Raw genomic sequence first — 23,775 nt, 5'->3', positions numbered from 1 at the left:
ATAATAGGATGTGAGAAGGGAGGGCTCCTTGCCACTGGGTGAAAGCCCGATTGCGAGCGTAACATAACAAATCAAAAATAAAAGGAAGGAATAGTTCCTGATGTCGAAGTCACACACTCGCCGGCCGGGAATATGATGATACAGGGAAGAAATAATTTAAATGAGGAGAATGTGCTAGTATGGATGTAGTTCAGGAGAAGAGTAAAAGGAAAATAAGAGGCACTGCCAATAATTGGGCTTGTGTCCAACGACAGCAGGCTTCACATTATTAAGACAATAATTCCCATTGAGAGTTTCTTGCTTTGTGTTAGTAATCTTTGCTTAAAATAGTAAAGATGGCGGGTGCAATGTGTGTTGATGATTTAGTTCAATCTGTCTCTTTACACATTCCTCGTAAATTATTATTTCATGGATACGTTTTACCATTTGTAATTTTGTATGGCGTTTGGGGTTATTTGTGGATAAATGTGTATAATGTAGAACATTATGAAGCTGGTTTTATAGGAATTGCTGTGATCGGCCTGTTGCAAGTGCTAAGTTGTCTCTGTTGCCATTGGTCGGTACATGTTCAGTGTTTCTTCACGTGTCAAAGTGTAAGTATGTGTGCCAACTGGCTACATTGTCAGATATTGAGATGTTATTGAGTTAATTTTGATTCCAGTTGTATTTTTTTTTTTAATTTTAGTTTTAAATACATGTCGTGAATTAGTATGGTTGTGTATTCCAGATTGAGGTTATTGGATAGTTAAGGTTAATTTAAAAAAGACGGTTTTAAAGACATTTTATGCGTAGAAGGGACAGGAGATAGAGGTGTGGCGGAGGGGTTTATATATATTTAGGTGTCATTGGGATCCATTCCTAGGGACAAGTCAAGGTGTTGGTGTAAAGGTTGTGAGAACCGATGTGAGAATAAACAAAAACAAGTAGAGGTGTATTATAGCAAACCTCGAATTAATATGGGATGGCTTTAGAATGAATTTGTCTCCTGGTAATTAAGAATACAGACAAGGTTAAAGCTGGAATTACAATGCCCCGACGGGTCCGACACGACAGGCCCGACAAACTGTCGTGCAGCATCTCAGCACAACAGATTTAAAAGCGTAGGGTCACAATACCACGACAAAAATAACCCGATGATTTTCAATTTGGCCTTCGGCAAATCGTGCCAAGCTAAATACTTCAATTAAAATGCATTATAGAATGCGCTAAAAACAAAGTAGGCTCTTTTATTTATTATTGACGGTTGAAGTGCAAAAAAATATTTAGTTGTCTGCGATACGAAGTAAGGTTAAGTTGATTCGTAAAACAAAGAGTAGTTTATTATAGTTACAAGGAAACAAGATAAAGATATGTCAATGAGGGACAGAAAAATACTCCTGATGTTAGCTGTGCGAAGAATAAAAAATAAACGGAAAGAATAACGTCTTTAACCATAAACACGATTATATCTGTTTATGTTTATACAAACAGACTAAGGCAAGCTACAAATTTTTCAATTCACCCACACGTAAAATGAAATTTCACTTTTCAGCAAAAAGATTTACCAAGTAGGTAAATATTATTGAAATTTAGTTCTGTACTGTTTCCTTTCCATTGCAGTTTTCTTTTCTGTCGGGCAGCCCGAAACGACGAAATTAGAAATAGAATCTATTCCTTGCAGGCCGTCGGGTTGCGTATTTTGTCGGGCTGACGTCACGGCGAGCTTGTATTTCATTGGCTATTGAACTTGTCAGGCCTGTCGTGTCGGACCCGTCGGGGCATTGTAATTCCAGCATAAGTGTGGAGAATGCTGCTATTGGGTACAAGCCCAATGGCAAGTATTCACCCTACTTTCATTTCACTCTTATCTTGAACTCAGCCACACTCCTTGCCATTACATAATCCTCATCCAATACATTCCATTCCCCTATTGTTATAATTACCATCAAGTTTTTCTCCCTCTCCATTCTGATGTTTCAATGGCAATACACTTTTCAAGGGGGCAGTTTCTAGTGTCTGCTCCATGGGTTGCTATGTTAACAAAGTAGAACAAAGAAACCAGTTCATATTTTAGAATTTGCCTAGCTAAGTGTGTTTGTTAGGTTGGAATGATGTGCGAGGCTTGCTGTTGCTTCTAGTACAATGTCACCCATAAGAATGAGATTTATAACTACAATGGTCTCAATATAGTGTGCCTCCATATGTTCTTTCATGAATATTAATACAGTAGAGTCCTGAAAACTCAGCCTAATGTGAACTGAATGGGGGCCAAGTTAGTGAAAATGCCGGATTATTGAGAATGCTGTTAAAAATGAATAAGTATGAGTGTTTCTCAGCAAATACATTACTGTATTTGTATGTAATGTTTGCTTGAGAATATAACACAGAATAAACTGCCCAAATAGCCTTAAACAAAGAAAAAGTACATACATACTTTATGTAGGCATATAACCTTTACTTCATTAAAATGAAAATTAATGAATACATCATGTACAATAATTTACCTGATAAGACAGACCTCAGAAAAAAAACTTTATGAAGGCATAAAGCTCTCTATTATGGAAATTAACTAGCCGACTTTGCAAAAACTGGCTACCTCTTTTAAAGAAACGTGTAATGTCCTATTGTCTTCCGCACTACACTCTGTGTTTTGCTGTTTCATCACGAAGATGATGAAGGAACAGCAAGTCCATTACAGACGCACCTTGTTGTTCAATATACTGAAGGGTGGTTTCGACAGCCTTTAGTCCTTCACAATGATATATTTTAGGATCTTGTACAGTGGACTCCTCAACGTCAACGTCTTCATCATTTCCGTCCTTGTTTCATTAACTGTGACAGCAGCTATAATTTCTTCATCTGACATTATGTCTTCCTCGGTATCATTCTGAAACAACTGTTCGTCATTTTCATCATCTTCTGTACACCCAGGAACTCTTTTCAGAAGGTCAATTAAGTTTACATTTTCTGCATCACCATGTTCAACAAACTCATTTCCCTCTTGATCAAGGAGTTTTAGCCAGGAATGAACTACTGTTAATGACTAAATCGTTCCAGGCGTCCGCCTCCCATCCAACAATATCCAATAAGTTAATTTTCTTTAAGTTCTGGATAACAGCTTGCGCCTATATCTTCTCTTGAGACTAACCAAAACTCCTTGCTCCATTGGCTGGCATAACGATGTGACATTGCTTGTATGCCCCCATTTTTTAACTCTTCAATGTCTGGGTGCAAAGATGCATTGTACAAAATCAGAATAGCCATCCTTGGCAGGTTTTTAAATTTTAAACTGCTCAACTGATCTAACAAATACTTTATGGAACCATTCTTTGAAAATTGCACAGCTCATCCAGGTATGTGACTGGTTGCGGTACCAAACTGAAAGTTTATCCATTGGTGGAGGAGTGTGGTGCGAGACAATGAATGCGGACCTTAAAGGGTCTGCGTGTTTGGTTTGTTCACCCTGCCAGGCTGTGCCCGAGTTTTCCGGACTGCCAGGTTATCGAGTGCAGAGTTTTCGGGACTCTACAGTATACATATACAACTGCAGCTACTCTTCTACTATAGCTACTTCAATTCTGGGTCTTTTGCAGAACAATCTATGCACTTCCACTTTAGATGCTTAAAATTACAGATATCTTAATTAATTAATGGAAACTTGCATTTTAAATTAGCATCTTCTATTCAAATATTTTACTGGCATTAGAGTAACTGTTATCTAAATACCTACTTGTTAGCTTTGCCAAACTTCCTTTTATGTTGGCCATTGTTTACTACTTCATAAATACACACCTTGGTTTGCATTTAAGTCATATTCTATTTATGATTATTTTTCAATTAGGCTACTGCCTGGTGGCAAGGAGCCCACCCATCTCAAATCCCTTACATCTCTCTCACTGTCTCCTCCTACATGTCCTTATATCCCTAATCTCAAACATCTGCCTGTTCTGTCTTATTCCACTAGAAATAAGCACTTTACCCTCTTCATTCTCCTCTGCATTCTATGCAACTTTCTCTTGTCCCACCTTTCTCTATAACAGAATCTGGTAATAGTTCCATATCACATATCAAATTTTATCCCTTGATCCGAATTGAATGATCCTGAAAATTTTGATCCTGTGGTACGTAATGCTCACAATATAAACAAATTGGCAAGTCTTGTGGAAATGTTTTTCATTTATATTCAACTTACGATAATAATTCATTCTTATATCATAATCTTTTGTGATGTCCAGGATATTTCAACGTAATAAATCAAAATAGCAAGCATCATTTACCACAGGATTAATGTATATATAATCATGCCATCAGTATCAAGGGATAAACTTAAATATGTGATAGAACTTTTACCATGTGCCTACTTCTTGTCTACGTCTATCAATCAATACTTCTGACAAAGCAACACTACGCTATTGTGATGCCATAAGTCACCAACAAAACAAAAGAGTAGGTATATGAAGTACTATATCATACCTGATTGTTTTTTACCCCGACGACATTTATGTGCCTGGTTTGGGATTGATCATTTGCTTTGTAGTTTTGTATAAGATGAAAATTTTAATTTTTTAAATGTTTATTTCAGCTAATTTAACAAAATCCAAGAAGATAAGATCTATATCTGTAACTAAACTCTAAATCATCCTGACTTTTTTTTTCTTTTCTTTTATTGGTTTGCAGCTTGGAGTGAATCAGTATTTGGTAGTAATGCTGTTGTAAACTTTTCCAGACTAAAGACCCATTAAAAGCAGAAGTTGCCAAAGTTGTTCCAACAGCTAATAATGGTTCATCAGAACTGGTGCGGATCCATCATCATAAGGTAAGAAAACTTTTTTAAGTGACGTTGCAATGATTTAATATTTATTTGATTATATTGTAACCCTAGAAGGAATTGAAAATTTTTTAGTTTTAAAATGATTGAGTGGCTCGAGAACTATTTATTATTAAAATCTAATCAATGCAAGTGTATTATTTAAGCCCTATTTAAGACCCATCCATTGTTAATCCCAGCATGGCATATCAAAAATATGTGTAAATGTACCATCAAACATGAGCATTTAAGATAGGTTTTTCATCACATAAATTCAATGAAGGTAGGTTAATATTGTGTACATTTTTATTGATTGAATGATTGATATGTTACGCTTGCCATCAGGCTTTCACTCGGTGGCGAGGAGACCTCCCCTTTCTCTTGCTTCCCCCATCCACCCCTTTAGTTGTCTCCTCAGATCCCTTGCATCTCTCACCCCCAGCATTCCTTCCTCCAGCCCATTCCAATCCCTCCCTGGCCCTACAAGGAAAGCATGCCTTCCTCTTTCCTTTTGGCTCCATTTCCTCTGGAGCTTCCACCTGTGATTTCTCTGTCCTCTATGATGGAGTTCCTAGTTCCCAGCTGCTCCCAGCTCCCAGCTTTATCACCTTATACAGTCTGCCTAACCTTTCCACCCTGTAATGCTTCCCACCCCAACTCCTTAATCATTTTCATCAGACTATGCATGTTTGCAGGCTTTCATGACCATTGTCTGAAGTAGCTTGGCTTCTGGGTTGTAGCCGTGTCCTTGTTGAATAATTCACCGACGTTTCAGTCAACATTGGAGTCGCCACCATTAGGGAGGCCAAGGACACGGCTAGAATCCAGAAGATAAGCTACTTCATTTCCCCCTCTTGTCCATTCATTCCCCTCCACGTACCCATCACCCACATCACTGCTCTGCGCTGAACCTTCACCAGCTCTCTTACCTCAGTCACTAGGTTGGGATCCCAGACCACAGCCGGTAATCCATCATTGGCCTGACCTCTTAACCTCCTTCCTGTAAGGTCCGGCCAAGCAGCCCCAGCCCCCTCCTCCCCTTATATCTCCACCCTCTGAACCTGTTTCGCACATCCCAGGCTAATTTGTAGCGTCTCCCCCAGATACTTATACTCTTCTGCCTTATTTATACCTGCCTATTCCAGCTATACCGTTCCCATGTTACCTTCCAGTTCCTCGTGAATCTAACCACCTTGTCTTTCCAACATTCAGCGACATCCTATTCTCCACTTTCAATCTTTCCATTATGCTCATGTCACCTTACAGATGTACCCCTTCCCCGACCACCTCGTACACTGTGCAATCATCCGCCAATACACTCATCCTGGCCTCCATCCCCTATCCAATATCGTTCATCATAGTGAACAACAGGGGCCCCAACACACACCCCTGACGCTACTTCCCCCTCTTCAAACTTTTCTCCTCCTGCCCTCATCCACTGTCTTCTATCCCTCAGTTTCCTACCCAACCTACCACCCTCTTATCCTCTACCAACATCTCTAGCTTCCCCATTAGTCTCTTGTGTGGTATCTTATCAAATTTCTTTTCAAAGAAAATCCGCTTCGCTCTGTCCATTGCCTCCAGCAGATCTTTCAGCAACCCCACCATCTGTGTTTCACATGAGAACCCTCTTCTGAATCCATGTTGTCTATCGTCCTACCAACCTAACTCATTCATTACTCCGACCGTGTACCTGCCCACCAGCCTCTCCATAACTTTCCCTGTACAGGACGTCAAGCTGGTTCATAGTTCGCTGGATTTGCCTTATCCCTACCTGCATTGGGCAGGGTACACGCAGATCGTTTTGCCTTCCAATTTACTACTCTAATTGCCAGTTCTTCTTTCATAAACTTATAGTTTTCTCTTCGTTTGAAACATTTCCGCAAATCTGCAGCCGGCAATACCCAGCTCGCCACTGTGCGAAACAGACAAATGGGACGCCTGTACAGTTGCCCATTGTTGCACTGGCTTCTTGTCTGGACACGCCAAGTACACCAGGCACAACTTCTGCGCAGCTTTCTAGATGTCACAGGCTGTGCCCTCTAGGCACCTGTAACTCCATTTACAATCAAATAAACTACTTACACACCCACTGTCGGTGAAGTGCTCCCTTCCGCTGAGAAACTGGAAAGTCTCTAGAGCCCGAAATGAATAATTATTCATAACTTATTTAAAAAAATGTTGCCTTTTGCATAAACGACATGCCCGCAGCATGTCTCAGGATCATTGCTGTTTGTTGTCCGTAATAGCAGGGCAGCTGCCCACTCCGGTATCTTGCGTGCGGCACTCACACACCCTCACGCCACGGTGGCTCCAGAGAGAATCCTTGTTTGATCACGGCCGTGCTAGTTCTTTCAGACACTACCACACCACTGTCGCCGCTTCATCAAAAATCTTTGGCACACCACGAGTCCAAAAGTGCGAGTTCCCTAGTTTCGTTATGAAATTTCAGAGTTCATTATGCACCAAAATTAGACCTCAGATACATTTTTAAATTACATTTCCTTTTTATACAAACCAAATATATAATAAATAATAAAAAATAATACTCTTACTTTAAAACTTTCACTTTTACAAACAGTCATCAAAAAATGTAGTAGTGTACCAGTTATTTAATGTAAAAAAGTCTGAAGCAATATCAAAATTTGTTTAACCTACAGAATTAAAATCATGCTCAAATTATAGTTAAATTAAACGGGAACTAGGTATAAATCAATTTTATCATATTCTTGGATGGTCCACTGAAAACTATGAAACAGTTTAACATCCAGTTCAAAATAACTGTGTAAACCAGAGTTAAAAAGGAGTGCGCTGCTTAGAGATGCACCCCATTTGATGGATTGTGTCAACTAATTTTTAACATAGTAACAGGAATGTTCATGCCTGCACATAGAGGTTCTATTCATATTAAATTTATGTGGGTAACAAAGTGAGTTTGTTTGTTGGGTGTTTTTTCAACCCTTTGATCACCAATATTGAGCCAGTCTGATAATCTTTAATTTCCTGTTTCAGTCCCTTGTTGAGTCTGGATCTTGAATCTCTTGAATTACTTCAAATAGAACAGTATTACATGATTCCAGGTATTTGGAAACCCAGACTCAACAAAATATTGTAATAGGAATTTAAAGATGAAAAACCTGGCTCGGCGCGGAAGTTGAAAGGGTAAACGTGACTTTTTTTTTTCTTTCTCCTTTGGTTAATTTCAGAACGAAGCAACTGGTAGTGTTCTTATTTGGTTCATATTCCAAAAGACAAAGTATGTCTGGGACGAGAACAAGAAACGGTTCAGTGGCCTGCAGTTCCCCATTCACCTCAGGTTCGGGGACTACATGGAGTGGAAGGGTTACCAGGACGATGACGAGGTTGCAGCGGCAGACATGAAGTACAGCAGGAACCAGTGAGTGGTATCTGCAACACCCTATGCCGTGTCCTCCGCTGCCCAGCCAACCAGTCTGGGGTGCCTCAAAATATGTCCAAACCGCCTTTTTATTTATTTATTTAAAAAAAGGGGTCAGGCATCACCACAAACTTCTGCCCTCGTCAACATTTTTTTTGTTACTCGGTCCATGGTTACTGGCCAAGGCTTGGGCAATGGCCAGCCACACTAACAGGCTTTCACTACACGTCTGCTAAATGTGTATAAATAAAAAAAGATAACACTTGGTGTTTTTTTTTATATTCTGAAATTTCAGTTTTGTAATCTTATGTTTTTCATTGCTGTAGAAGAGAGCTGTAATTTTACTGATTTCATGTTCCTTTGCTTATACAGTAAAACTTTGGTTAACCGTAACTCGTTTTAACTGCCAGTATCTGTTATATGTCTGTCTGTGTAAAAATAAAAAATAAAAAGTGTATCAACATATAGATGGACGTCTTCAAAATTTTTCATGGATTATTTTTAGACCCTACTCCTACTGTATAAAGCTGTAAATGACTAATTGTCCACAAACCCATACTAAAGCAGTCAATATTGATCTTTTGTAAAATTAAATACAATAGTTATGTATTATTTACTTTTTTCATTCCAAACTCACAGTGAAATCGCATTATTGTACATTTTTATTAAAATATGTCTGTTATCCGTTTATTCTGTTACCTGTCACAGCCCTGGTCCAGATAATGACTGCTTATCAAATTTTTATTGTACCTACATTATCATAAACAAAAATGTCAAAAATCTGGATTTTTAAAAAAAAATTTATTTAATGGTTCTCATCATTGAAAAATGTAGGTGTTTGTTTGGTTATGTAATTTAGGTGATTTGTTGTGATGTTTAAAAAAGTTAATTCTGTATATGTGTACTTTTTTATCATTATAATTGCTTAGAAGTGATCTATATTAAGTTAATTAATAATCTTCATAGTCTTCACACTTTGCACCTACTAATTATTTACAAATTCTAATACTTATGTACACATTTATTTTCATCATTTAGTAAAGGTGTGCGTACCTTATTATTGACATGTATGTCACACTTAAGTTTTTGTTGTAAAGGAAGTTATTATTGTTTGACGTGAATGTTTGGAGTTTTTGTTTGCAGACTAGACATGGTAGTACCAGAGTTCATGGAGTTGTTCAAAGAGAGAGCGACAGCCCCGTTCTTTGTGTTCCAAGTTCTGTGTGTGGGTCTGTGGTGTCTAGACAAGTACTGGTACTACTCCCTCTTCACCCTCGTCATGCTCATATTGTTCGAGTGCACTCTGGTGCAGCAACAGCTGCGAAACATGGCTGAGATACGCAAGATGGGCAACAAGCCATACACCATACAGGCATGTGAACGGAACACACTCCTTTAAAACAATAGACTAGAGCATTTCTCACTCTCTCTCTCTCTTTTTTAAGTAACGAGCATATACTATGTGTATATATATATGTGTGTGTGTTATTGGTTATTAACATTCTGTGTAAACTTCTTTAAACAATAGACTAAAGGACTATCCAGCCAGTGCTTATTTTGTGTTTGGAAAGAAATTAAATAGAATTTTGTATTTGTAAGTTATTTATTGGTAGGGACAAGATTATATGGTGAATTGTGATATAACCGAAATAACAAAGCATGTCAGTATACCATATAACACCCAGATTCAAGTTAATAACCATGAATCACCAAAATGCAATCAAAATAATTAAACTAATCTGCATTTTCAATCAAAATATAACTTTAATGACAAGTACCCTATCATTTAAATACGTAATTAAATTCAATGAAAGCAATAATTTATTTAGCATGGCATAGATAACACAATTTAATAAAAAAAAAATTGGAAAAAAGTTTTATCATTAGTTACTAATTCTTACATTATGACCATGAACATTTTCCAAACACAGAATTCTTAACAGATTTATATTATTTTTTGTTCCAAAAAGTTAGACATGCTTATTACAAATCATTATATTAATAAAGTGCATCATGTATCAGTCAGAATGACACTGTTTTGGAGAAATAATTATCGTGAAACATTTAAGTATCATAATTGTTCAGTAATATGATCTATTTTTTAATAAACTGATTTCATATAAAATGAAAACAATCACACTGAAATCTCCTGTTTTCAAACAAAATTGGCCTGAAAATATATCCATAAAATCTTGTTTATAGTTATTGGTTATTGCCACTTAAAGCTTAACGTTAAAATCCATTATTTTATTCAGAATTTTTTCAGTCCTGTTTTGAATATTTTTACTTTTATAAGTATACTTCTTTGGTGAATAGTTATATAATCCTTTACAACGGTCTGTCTCACCATGTCTTATTTAAGCAGTTGCAATAGGTTGTAATTTTTATATCTAACATTAGTATCTACCAGGTAAAAAAAACATGTGTCAAAAAACTTTTTTTTTGATGAGGGTTTTTTTTCTTCTTTGTTTAAACCAGTATTATGTTAGTTATTTTGGTACTCAGCATGTTCAAATGAAAGCCATACAACATTCCTTTTCTGCCACTCATGTTGAACAAAAAAAGTTATAACATCAAAGAACTGAAGTCCAGAAAATTTGCACTTCTGACTGAGGTTATTTCCTTACATGAAGAGTATTCTCCATAGAAAGCATGTTTCCCACAGAATAGGGATTTAAAGTAGTCTGGGATTTCCCACAAAATAGGAATTTTTTAAAGTAATAAATTCATTTCTTTCTTTTCTTTTTTTTACACTGTCTACAATTCACTAATTAATTTAAATGATACAATCTTGATTATTATATAATTTTTTGTTCCTGTAAATCACATGAAACATTAATGAGCTGACTTTTATTGCTGTTCCTTTGGTTTTTTATAAAAACCACTTGGTTTAAACCATGGTTTAAACTGTAGTTTAAACCATTTGTGGTTTAAACCAGCCAACCCTGGTAGCTTTCACTAAATTTCTAATAGTTACAGTGTAAAATTGCTTGGCTTGCCATTGATGGAATGCAGTTTGTACCCTGTGGTCAGGTATATGGAAACTAACATCTGGTTTGCGCCGCAGGTTTATCGCAATCGGCGGTGGCGTCCTATATTCACAGATCAACTGCTGCCGGGTGACATTGTGTCGATAGCAAGGTCTCAGCACGACAACTTGGTGCCTTGTGACCTGTTGCTGTTGCGAGGACCGTGTATCGTAGACGAAAGCATGCTTACAGGTAAGTTTCAAACGTGCAGCTATTCAGAACGTTGAGTGACTTAGGTTTCATGTATAGTACTGTAACTTTCTTATATAAGTATACCAGGGATGGGCCAATCTAATTTTCAAAAACCATCACATCTTTAGTATTCGAAGGATTCAATATTTGAGGAAAAAGATTCTGAGAAAAATGTTTAAGATACTAAAGTTAATTTTAAAATTCTACACTGATAATCTCTGAAGTTTACAAGGTTAGTATTTTTCTACATACCTATCCTGTTACCATTCTCCAAGATATTGTACTTATAACATGTAATTATATGATTAAAATTACAATATGTAGATATTCTGGAAACCTAGTTTAAAGGGTTAAATGTTTCAACACTATAGTTAATCATATACGTATATTATTTCTCAAAGGTGTTTTTTTTTGTGGCAACTACATATCTCCCTTAATTCTTAAATGTTTCAAAAATCATTTTAAAGATTATGTTCCCCACTATTGACGGAAAATAGACAAACATTTTAAAATAAATAATTTTATTTGGAAAATTTACTACAGAATTTTTTTTTTATAAAAACCACATTTTCAACCAACACGTGGGAGGTGCCATCTATTAACAATCTGTTTAACTAACATGATGGTTGTTAGTTGCATCGTTTACATTCTACATATATGCAAGTGTAATCTACATGTAAACAAATCAAATTTAATCAACATACAGCATTATAAATCATTATGTACTGTTATTTATAAACCAATAACTGAATAAAATCAAACCCATTAGATCGGGTAGGTACGCGTCGTCATTTGAATGTACTTGCGGGAACAGTATAACTTGCGGTCGGAGCACACGGAAAGAGGCGGCCGACGCCACAAGAAGCCCCGCTGTGTTCCAGGGGAGTCCGTCCCGCAGATGAAGGAACCGATAGAGAACTGCGACCTGGGCAGGACCCTGGACCTGGAGCTGGACGGCAAGTTGCACGTCCTGTTCGGGGGCACGAAGGTGGTGCAGCACACTCCGCCCAGCAAGACCTCGGGCGGCCTCAGAGGTACCCGAAACACTTGCTATGGTCCACGTCCGGATCAGGCGGAATTTACGTTAAAATACAAATAATATTTAACTTTTTTTTCTTTCATAATTATAACTTTTCCTGCCGCTTAATTTCAGTTTCAGTACTACTGTATGCACAGACTTAGTTGTTAACCTATGGACTGTTGTAGAGTTAACCAAAACAAAAATCCTGCTCTTTTAAATCTTGAATGAACCAATGTTCGGACAAACGGGGATTAGCGGTAATCTACTGTAACATCTGGCTTGCGGTGTGCAGCACAAAAATATTTTTTTCTTTTATGTATTGCTAGGAGTGGGCCAGTCGAATATTTAGTATTTGAAATATTTTAATATCTGAGAAAAAATAATATTTAAACACAAATATTTGAGGCAGGAAAAATTCAGATTTTAAAACACCACTAGCAAATATGCAGTTAACGCAGGTTGTTATTATTTATCTCTACAGAAGCCATTAAAAGGAATGTTTTATCTGGCACCAGCTCTATTGGTCTGGAAATGTTCAGCACTGTCGGGATTGTTTTTGGCACAAAGAAATGATTTAATGTCCTAAGCATATAAGTATGTTTTAAAATTTTATTTTTGAAATTACAAGTTAATGGGTTGAATGATTCTTTCTTATCTTGTTTTTTTTTGCATATTGGATTTCTGATCCTACACTCGTATTGAAGGGGTTATGTTTGAGGTACTCTTTTATGATTTCAACTTCGAAAATCTGATTTCACGAAAACGGATTTGACTCGTCACTGTCGTCGCAGCATTCAGCTGTCAGAAGTCTGAGTGTTCCTTGCAGCACATCTTGAGAAGGGTGCAGCTTCCTGAAGTGCAGTTCTGCTCCAGCGCAGGACAACGGCTGCGTGGCGTACGTGCTGCGGGGAGGGTTCAACACCTCGCAGGGCAAGCTCTTGCGCACGATACTGTTCGGGGTGAAGAGAGTCACCGCCAACAACCTGGAGACGTTCGGCTTCATCCTGTTCCTGCTGGTGTTTGCAATCGCCGCAGCCAGCTACGTCTGGATCAAAGGTATGCTTGCTCGATCCGCAGAGAAGGCTAAGGGTGCATGCAGTTCACCAAAGTCTCGAAATAAACAGCACCTGTAGTGCTGGAACTCTCAGAACGTCAATTTTATGGAAGTTTTTTTTCTTTCTAGCTCGCCTTTTGTTTTTTTTTATGACTCGCTTCAGTCTATATAGTTGCAGATTTAATGTAGATACACCTATCCCTCACTTAGCACGTCTTCAGATCGCGCAGATTCATTTAGCACGATGTGAATTTTACTGCCACCAGTCTTGAATAGCATGTCTATAAATTTCAGTTAGCACAAAATCTCTGCAAGCAAAAAAAAAAAGTCGAGCACGACGCCACGAAGTCTGATTCAACTTCTGTAAACAACAGATGTGCCCTGGGATACAGTTAGACAAACAAGGGGGGAAGAGATGCGCGCACAGGTCTGTCTATACGCTATCGGTAGGGGCCGGAAAAATTCGCAATTTGCGATAGATGCGATTTTTTTGCGAATTTTGAGGTTAGATGCGATTTTTTACTAATTGTTGTTATAAATGCTATATTTGCGAAATCGCGGTAAAATTGCCATTATCGGGCGAAAAACCACTATAGAATGCAACAAAATGGCTTGAACACACATTCCTCAAAGTATTTTTTTTGAAAATAGCCACCATAACACAATTACCGTAAACAATAGCTTCTGACAAGGCTTGTTGAAGGAATAAAATCCGAATCCTAACCTTTATTTATAAAACATTCCTTAACCAAATATCACGCATGATAGTATAGAATAAGTAATTTTGTAAATTTATTCTTTACGATTTACTCAAGATACCGTTGAATGTTGTTTAGAAAAGAATGTTCACACTACTTATCGACGCAGTTATTTTGTTTTGTTAGATCACATCACGTTCGCCTACGTTCGCCATTGCATCGTGTGTTGCCTGTTCATGAAGAGTATCTAACCTAACAAAACAAAATTTCCCGGGAAGCGCATCACGGAAACCAACAACCTAGAAAATATCTAGGTCGTTGACGGGATCGTAGTGAACTTGCAAAGATAAAAATGAAAATATTTTAAATGCTGAAAACTACTACAAATATTTTAGTACGCGGTTTTTTACATTCGTTGATAATCACTTTAGTCTTCAAATTTTTTTTCTGATCAATATTTTACATAGGGACAAATCATACATTTTGTGGTGCACATTTAGCGTACTGAAGTTGGTCAACTCGAATCGTCAGTTTGTTTCCATCTGAAATTACTAGTGGTCAAACGTTTGTTTACAAATACCGTTTAATGATTTTGGTTTGTGTTAAAATTCGTCATAATGGGTATAAACACTATTACAACTTCTTGTATTGTTATGTAACTTTAATATCTTATGCAAATTTCTCAAAAATAGATGCTAATTTCTGGAAAATAGATGCTAATTTTCAACATCATAAATGCTAATTATGTAATAAATAGATGCTAATTTTTCCAGGCCCTAGCTATCGGCTGTTGTACAAACATCAGCTATGGCAAGTTAAATTGCTGCTATGGAGTGTAAAGGACCAAATGTTTTTACGTCCGCGCATATGCTGCCGTGCCGTACCGTACCGTACCGTACCGTACCGTACCGTACCGTTGTCGCCTGGCCACAAACCGGGCCGTGAACTCAGTCGAGCCAGTGGCAGAGAATTCACTCAAACAAAAGCAACGTCTGCCCATTCAGCTGCCGGTAACTGTACGTGCCTGATCACTCATAATGCATCGTGTTCAAGTATGTGAGACAAAACTAGAAGTATTACAGCACGCAGATTGTCATGAAGGCCACGCTTATGTTGGTCGCACTTTAGTTTTAAGCAAGTCAACTGTGCGCACAATTGTTATGGAATCTAATGCTTCAGAATACGCGATTTCGAATAAAAGGAGCATTTTTAGGAGCGAATTAGTTGTGCTAAGTGAGGGATAGGTGTAGTCCCACTGAAATCAAGTGGAAATTACCTCTGGAAAGGTTTTAGTTTTCTAACTTGAGAATCAGTATGTTTCTGTGAATACAGTAGAACCCTGTTATAATGTTTTTCAACGGAGCAAAAGGGAAAATAATAACATTATAAGCAGGAAATATCAATTTAGCATTTTTCAGTGTGTGAATTTTTTACTAACCGACTCATCAATCTGTGTAAACATATTTCATGTCAAAACCACTGCTGGGTATACTCGTTGCTTTAACCAAGGCAACACTTTTACTACAACTTCAGGGTGCTTCCAGCTTCTACTTTCTTTGTCTTTACAGACTGCACATTTTTGTAAAACTGTTTCACAATTCACAACAATAGTGTTTAGAGTGGAAATACTAATGTTAAATTCTTTTGCCACTTGAGCATTCTTTTTGTGTGTTTTTATCTATGAATTAAATAAATTAATCTTTATATGCAATATAAAAAGCTTTTTTTTTGTGCCATCACAGAACAGTTGGCAAGCTAAAATATTGTAGAACTATGTACGTACATCGGAAAACATACCAGAATGGCAGGGAATGGAGAGATTTGTTATTTAGTTTTCCAAGACGAAGGTGTCAACAGACACATAACTGTGAACATATGCACCTGTGAACACAGAGCTTTTAAAAATGTTTTATGTGTTGCTTGAATTTTGAAAAACATTATAAGCAGGAAAAGTGGAAAATGTTAGGATTTGAAGAATATATGACATTATATGCAGGAAAACATTACAGGCCAGAATATTATTAAAGGGTCGTACTGTAATATAACATATATGGTCTGCTCTCATTTTATATATTTGTGTACATATAAAACCCTGTGATATAAAATATTAATAAAGGTCCTGTGAACTCATGCAACACCTGGAAAATTATTTTCAGTTTTAAAAAATCCTAATTTTCAATAAGTGTTTATCTTGGAAATAGGGCTTCACGTTGGGTTTAATGTCTTTTTGACAAAAAAAAGTCATCCGATGATCAAACACAGCAACACAGGTTGAGAAATTGATCATGGGATCATTGTCTGTTGTGAATAATTGATGTGGAGAAAACCCGGGAAACTGATACCAAGATGGCCGGACCAGAATATAGGCTTTGATCCTTAACACTTAAGAGTCTTATGTCTTATCAGTTCGCCACCTTGCTATGTTTTTAGTTTGAAAATGTAGTTTACAATGAGAAGTATAAGAATTTAATTTTTATAATTCAAAGCCAATCTCAAATGATACTGTATTAATTATTTTTATTACCAAGTGTTAATGCATTTATTTTTTTTTAAAACAAAAACAATTGTGGCTAAAAAATAAATTAAAAATAAACAAAATAAAATTGTACATCACTTAAAAAAAACTAATTGGAACTTGCATGGTTTTACTAGTTTTTGAATAAAATCAATAAGTATCTTACTGTACTAAAAAGTTATAATAATTACCAACTAGCCAGAAAAATTTATAAATTATCGAATGAGTCAAACAGTGTGTGTTAATTAAACAAATACATGATTGAATTTTTAAGCTGGAATTATTCTTAGCAACAGTAAGAAATACAGACTGTTAAGGGTTAAATTATTGATTTATATATACGTGTGTGTGTGTGTGTGTGTATATATATATATATATATATATATATATATATATATATATATATATATATATATATATATATATTTGTGTGTGTGTGTGTATTTAATATATGTGAAACCTTAAAACAAACAAGATGCACTCATGTAACTCTACTAATTCAGAAGCTTGTATCAGACATGTGATGGTAGAAACATGTCTGTTACATGAATATTACATATATTGTTGCAGGCTCAGAGGACCCCACTCGTAACCGTTACAAGTTGTTCCTGGAGTGTGCTCTAATCCTGACATCTGTGGTGCCACCTGAACTTCCCATAGAGCTGTCGCTGGCTGTCAACACATCATTGCTGTCTCTGTCCAAGCTAGGTACTGATGAAATCTTGAGTAACTTCTCATAGTATAGTCTGTCCAAAATAAATCTGCTTTGATTAGTACCACCTCAGTAAGTTTTTCAGAAATGTTACTGATCAGAATACAAACACAAGTTTTTAAAATAATTTTCAATTACATAAAAACATTTAATTATTTGTAATTGTAGCGTTTGAAGTTAGTGTGTGGAATATCTGTACAGTGAACACATTTTTTTAAATGAGTCTTTTGGAATGTTTCGTCTGGTGTTTACAATTCCTGGTAGTGCTGATGAAAATGCATACTGTTAAAAAAATTAAAAAAATTAAACTGCTTTACAACATAAAAATTAGACAGGAAACATTGAAAGCTAATAAAACTTTTGAAAGTATTTATATGTGAAGCATGTTTTTAAGTAGTATTTTTTAATTAACTGGCAAATTTTAATTCTTGGTTTTAAAAAATTTCTTCATTTAACATGCAATAAACTTTTGAATTTGTGATGTCATATGGAATGAGGATAAAAAGCAATCTCAATCTCAATGTTCCTGACACCACTGCTTTGCTGTTTAAATCTGTCACTTTGAACAATATGCGGTTTGTGAGCAATAATAAGGTCTATAGGAGATTTAAAATTTCAAAATGATTAGTTTATTATTTAGAATTTATTTCTATTAAAAATACTTACACTTGAAATAATAAATATTTGTTCGTATTTAATGTGAAATAAAGTGAAGCTGGTTCTTATAATCTTGTATAATGATTAAAATTGAGGTTTAAGAGTAATATATATGGAAGTATAAATGTTTTCATCCCAGTTTTAATAATTTAATGTGCCTGATATTACTACCCAGAATTTTTTTGAACATGGGCATTGTGAACCACAGAACTATTAATGTTCATACTGGGGGACAATCTGTAATACAGAAATATATTTTAAGTTACAAACAATGCAAGCAAACAAATAGCATTATGCTACTTGCAACCACTGTAAAAAAAGTACTAAAAATAGTAAAAATTTAAAAGAATAATTTTTTTTATACTTGTATTAAGTGTTTAAAACCATTAAGAAATGTGTAATACAAATATTTGATACAGTATTTGTAAATGAAATTATGACTTCAAATATTAAAAAAAAGGAACTCTAGTATTTTCCAACTTTTACAGTATTTTTCCGAATAGAGCCGAGCCTCAAACACAAGCCTACCCCAAAACTTTGGTGTTGCTCCATCGAAAAATCAAAATCAATTTTTTTTTTCCTCTACATTGGAATTTCTTTCACCCACTAGTTTTCTGATATCCTTCACCACCGCACATTGCTTTTGCATAATTTATGTTGGCATGCTGCTGCACATTGGTTAGTCTTTTTGGCTTAGCATAACACTTTTAAGGTTGTAATACCTATCAGAAGAGTTTCTTTCTCTTTTTGGAACCTGAGGTGCTTATGTTACACCACTTTTTTGACACAATAGTGATCCTAAGCTTCTGAAAAAAACTTAAAAGTAAAATTCTGATTAGCGTAACTCATCTACAATTTAGTTTAGTGCTGCATTTAAGAAAAAATAATCATTTTAAATCCTAGACAATCTTACTAACATAAGATATTGATATTTATGGGTATATTCCATTTAGGTACCAAAATACGAAAACTTGTTCTTGGATTTGCTATTTTTTGTATACTTGTGGGAAGTTGGAAGTAATGGAATAGGCCCTAATTTAAGTTGCCATATTATTTTCTACTGTTTTTTACAGCATAATTGTTGCACCATTATTTTAGGATGTCACAATTGGGGGGGGGATTCGTGCATAAATGTTGCATGATTTTTTTGGACCTGCTGTTAAGAGTCTGAGCGCTTTTGTGGGTAGTAAACTTCTAACTTGACGTGATAAATCACCATGCAACAGCAACAGCAATCTGTTTTCAAGTTGCTGTCAGGCAGTTTGATAGTTATCATGGGAAAATACAGTAATTACAATACATGTTTAAGGTGTACATGCACAATAAAATTTTCTGTCCAGTATGATCAAATGTTTCGGTCCTGCCATTTTCTCAATAAGATAAACTTTATTTTTCATGTAAGATTTTACCAAAATATTTTTTTTTCTTTCAGGAATTACAGGTTACTTATTTAATTAACAGAAATAAGTTTTATTTGTAAATTTTCTAAAGACCTGTTATTCTTCATCATCACTGTGTAGCGAAAATATAGCCAGCGCTAGTTGGCATCATTCATGTTTGGTTACGTTGATGTCCGTATAGAGTGTGCACATACATATAGTCGAATATCAATATCAATAGCTCGCTGATTGCATGCAACAGTGCCGAGTAAACTACATTTGATAGCCCTCACTCTTTCATGGTTAGTGTGTACGACTATAGTTATGCGTTAGTTCCTGCTTATGTTCTGGTCACTGTTTTTGTTCCTCTTTTTGAAGTTAAACAAAAAAATTTTTGTTACATGACTTCTGTATTTAATTTTTTTGATGTGCTTTTATATTCTCTACTTTTTAAATAATAGCTTTCCATGAATAAATTATGTTTTTATGAATAACTTTACCCTCAACAAAAATTGCTTTTTTCGCATAAATGTTACACCCCTATTTGTCTAACTTGATTTTAGTATAAAATGTGCTACGATTATGCAATAAACACGGTAATTAGATTGGTTATCCGGAAACCATATAATGTCCGTCTGCCGTCCCCTTCCCCCCACCCCCTGCCCTTTTTTCACCACCCTTTTGTAGAGGAAAAAAAACATACATCATTTGATATCACTGCAATATTTTAAATAAAAGTGATTAAAAGAGGCATGCTAAATCAACGTAATAAATCAAATTGGCACCTTTATTGATGATAAATAGGCCTGTGTGAATATTCAAATTTTCGAATACGAATAATAAACTATTCATATTCGATTCCACCTTTAATACTAACACTTCAAAATAACAAATTGTATGTCTTTGCTTACGAATATTTGACATAGTATACCTCTTGTGTTTGTCATATACCAACGTTCACTGCTGAGATTATCATTTATGCACTATAAATACAGTTTTTTCTTTTGGCATTTTAACGGGACTTCATAATTAGCAACGTTTTAAACATGCAACAAGTAGTAAATTTTTTTTTCATTTCTTTTTCTTTTCACTTCTGTCTCACTAAACAGTAACTATAAAAAATCAGGTAAACTATTCAAAACACTGCATATTTGTAATTTAAAATTGAAAACTGAATATTATATGCATTCTTTTCGTCCCTTGCACCAGAAGTGAGAAAAAATAAATGTCAACAACTAAGGACTACACCACCACAAAACATGGACATTCCATTGAGATAGGCATTAAAAGAAGTAAACTTCATACGTATTTTCAACGGTATATAAATCAATAGGTAGTCACAATTGACCTCACACCATTTGATACAGTAGCAGCTTACTTGCTGTATGTATCTATGACGAAAAAGACGTTGCATCTCTATGTATAAAAAAATGTAAATAATGGTTTAAGATTCCAGATGAAATTCGGCCAAAATGTTTATAATATAATATTGCTGAACATAAATACAATTTTACGGGCTGCTGTTAATAAAAACTAATGAATAATGGGTATAAATAAATGAATATGGGCTTATTTAAACACTAATTTAGGAATACAGCATTTAAAAAAAAGTCACCATTCAAGATTACAATGCAATGAATGTCACGGTATTTTGCAGTTCGTGAAAATTTTCTGGATCAATATGCAGAGTAGCATGTTTTGGAAAATATAAGGGTGGTTGGTTAGGTTAAGTTAGGTTATTTGCATAATTAAATTAATGAACCATTATTTCTTAAATAATTTAAATATTTTAACAAACATTTTCCAAATAAGTACATATTGTAGCTGACTTATCATAACCAGCCTTTCACTTTAGTAGTTTAGTCAAATTTTCCAGAAGTTGTTACATAATGTGGAAAAAAATTGTAGTACAATTATAATTCTCATTCTTATTATATTCAAATTTGATATTCGTATTCGTGAATAATTTGATATTCTTATTCAATTTGAACTAAAAAACTAATATTCACACAGACCAAACAATAAAGCATATTTATATGATTTTTTTAAATATTTTTATGTGTATATCCACATACTTGGATTTTGGAAGAGATTCTATCCCAAGCCCTCATGTGTTTTAACGTGAGCTGTTTTTGTGAATATAAACCTGTGCCTATATTCAGGTTAATAGATTATTGTTAAAATGAAATATTTTTATGTATTTGAGAATATTTTTATATTTTTATCCAAATTCAATTTGAAATGAGCAACTGATATTGATATTGATGCTGGCAGGAGGTTTGAATATATTGTGTGGCTGGGTGGGAGAGTTGAGGCAATCGGTCACATGGTACTCGTAGGAGGGGCGTAGTCCTTGCCAACGCCATTTGCAGGATACTCTGCACACCTAGTGATTTTGTGGGACGTGGTTTCACAGCCGTGTTCTGCACGGAGCCATTCCGCATCCCATTCGCTGGCAAGGTGGAGGTCTGCTGCTTCGACAAGACGGGCACGCTCACCAGCGACAACTTGGTGGTGGAAGGCATCACAGGTTTGCAGTGAGTATATTACCACTTTAACAAATGCCGGTTATATTAAATTATACAATTATTTATTTATCTGCAGTCTATTTTGTATGTACTTGTAAAATAATTTTTTTTTAAGGTTTGTGTGATTGGTTGGTTAAAAAAATATACTATTAGACTAGGTAACGTTATCACTAGGGCTCCCTGAAAGTGGTAAAAAAAAATTTTCAGATTTCGTCATCAAAAATTAGCAAAAGTGGTGTTAAAATTCACTTAAAAACACAAAAAGCGGTGCCAAATACTTGGAAAAAAAAAGTGTGTGTGTTACTGTAAATATATCTGAAATTATTTAAGTTAAATAATTTTACTTGAACCTACTCATTACTGAATACCCTGAATGCACAAGCCTTCAACCCCCAAATTTATTCTGTACAACAAAGATGAGGAAGAAGCAGGAGTAAGAAAGGTGAGAGGATTTTCAGAACTACCCCAGACTGATATTTCCAGGGGTTACAAGGAGTTTAAGACTTTGGCTGAAAATGCTGTTAAGAAAGGGGGAAAAGTCGATGTGGAGCGAATCTTGCATTCTGTTTCTACAGATTATGGAGCGTTTGTGAATCTTGTCTTCAAGCTGTTTCGACACCAACAAACATTGTTGATATCGAGAGACTTTTATCCCATTACAATAATGTTGTAACAAATAGGAGAACAAAACTCAAAGAAATTAATGCTGAACTTCTCACAGCACTTTGAGTGTGATAACTGTCCCTAATTTTTTTAAAATCTAAATGAGGAAGTAGTTTTTAGTAAGGTTGCAAGAAAGCTTGATGTAAAATAATTTTTTTTTTTTAATTTTTTTTTTTAAAGAAATATTCTAGAATGAATTTTCTACAATAAATTGGCTTTGGGGGTATTTACACAGAAATTCTTGAATCAAATGTGTTTTTTTTTGTACAAAATTAAATATTTATGCTATTGGTAGTATGGTATACTTAAATACTTATTTTTTTTTTTGTTTTTACAATTTAGAGAATTATTATTAAAGTTTTAAATACCTTAAAGAAAATGCTAATTCCACAAAAATAGATGCTAATTTTTTGGCCCCTAATGTAATTATGCATTGTGGTATGGTTTATAGTGACAAGCCGGGCGTGATCCAGCTGTCAGATGCTCCACTCGAAAGTGTCCAGGTCCTCGCAACTTGCCATTCGCTAGCCCAACTGGAGGATGGGTTGGTTGGCGATCCGTTGGAGAAGGCCATGCTCATGGCAGTGGACTGGAATCTCACCAGAGGTTTGCAAACATTCATTTCTTTCAACATTGAACAGTGACTTTTTTTATTTTTTTCTGTTAGTTTGACAAACCACGGTGCTGTTTGAGTCAACATTTTAATTGAGAACACTTTTTGTATTTTTTTTAAGGTGATGTTGTTATACCACGGCGGGGAAAGGCACCGGGTATGAAAATATACCAACGCCACCATTTCTCTTCAGCTCTTAAGAGAATGTCCGTAGTTGCTGGCTATACTCTTCCAGGGACTCCAGATACGACGTACGTTGCAACTGTGAAAGGGGCCCCAGAAACGCTGAAGTCCATGGTAATTTAGTACGCTTTTTCTAATCTTGTCTGATTTTTTTTTTTTTCACTCAGTATTGTTCATTATTTGTTTTAGTTCTGAATTTGATGCCATGTTCTTGCAATATTAATTTCTGCCATTCTTTCTCTTAGTTCACCAAATTTGTATTTAGCTGGTACATTCCATTTCTTATATGATCATATGTGGAACTATTATTAGCCAAAATATGTTATTGTGAGTTTTGATAAAACAGAA

At 35.4% G+C, this 23,775-nt stretch overlaps 1 protein-coding gene across 2 annotated transcripts in view; it reads left to right on the top strand.

Moving 5' to 3' along the window:
- Positions 1-315: 315 nt before the first annotated feature.
- LOC134534794 (endoplasmic reticulum transmembrane helix translocase) overlaps positions 316-23,775 on the top strand; it is a 62,621-nt gene continuing 39,161 nt past the window's right edge. Inside the window, exons 1-11 of one of the 2 annotated variants that reach the window (XM_063373382.1) lie at positions 316-593; positions 4,706-4,795; positions 7,993-8,183; positions 9,327-9,555; positions 11,251-11,404; positions 12,286-12,438; positions 13,299-13,481; positions 17,263-17,400; positions 21,857-21,977; positions 23,083-23,237; positions 23,366-23,541. In XM_063373382.1, coding sequence (XP_063229452.1) covers positions 336-593; positions 4,706-4,795; positions 7,993-8,183; positions 9,327-9,555; positions 11,251-11,404; positions 12,286-12,438; positions 13,299-13,481; positions 17,263-17,400; positions 21,857-21,977; positions 23,083-23,237; positions 23,366-23,541 — 1,848 coding nt within the window. In that variant the 5' untranslated portion in view covers positions 316-335. The remainder of the gene's footprint in view (positions 594-4,705; positions 4,796-7,992; positions 8,184-9,326; positions 9,556-11,250; positions 11,405-12,285; positions 12,439-13,298; positions 13,482-17,262; positions 17,401-21,856; positions 21,978-23,082; positions 23,238-23,365; positions 23,542-23,775) is intronic. The other variant, XM_063373381.1, reaches the window with a different exon arrangement.

This window comes from Bacillus rossius, chromosome 8 (genome assembly GCF_032445375.1).
Source record: "Bacillus rossius redtenbacheri isolate Brsri chromosome 8, Brsri_v3, whole genome shotgun sequence".
NCBI classification, from domain to species: domain Eukaryota; kingdom Metazoa; phylum Arthropoda; class Insecta; order Phasmatodea; family Bacillidae; genus Bacillus; species Bacillus rossius.
The sequence above is the reverse complement of the archived record's forward strand: the minus strand, read 5'-3'. Positions and strand labels throughout refer to the sequence as shown.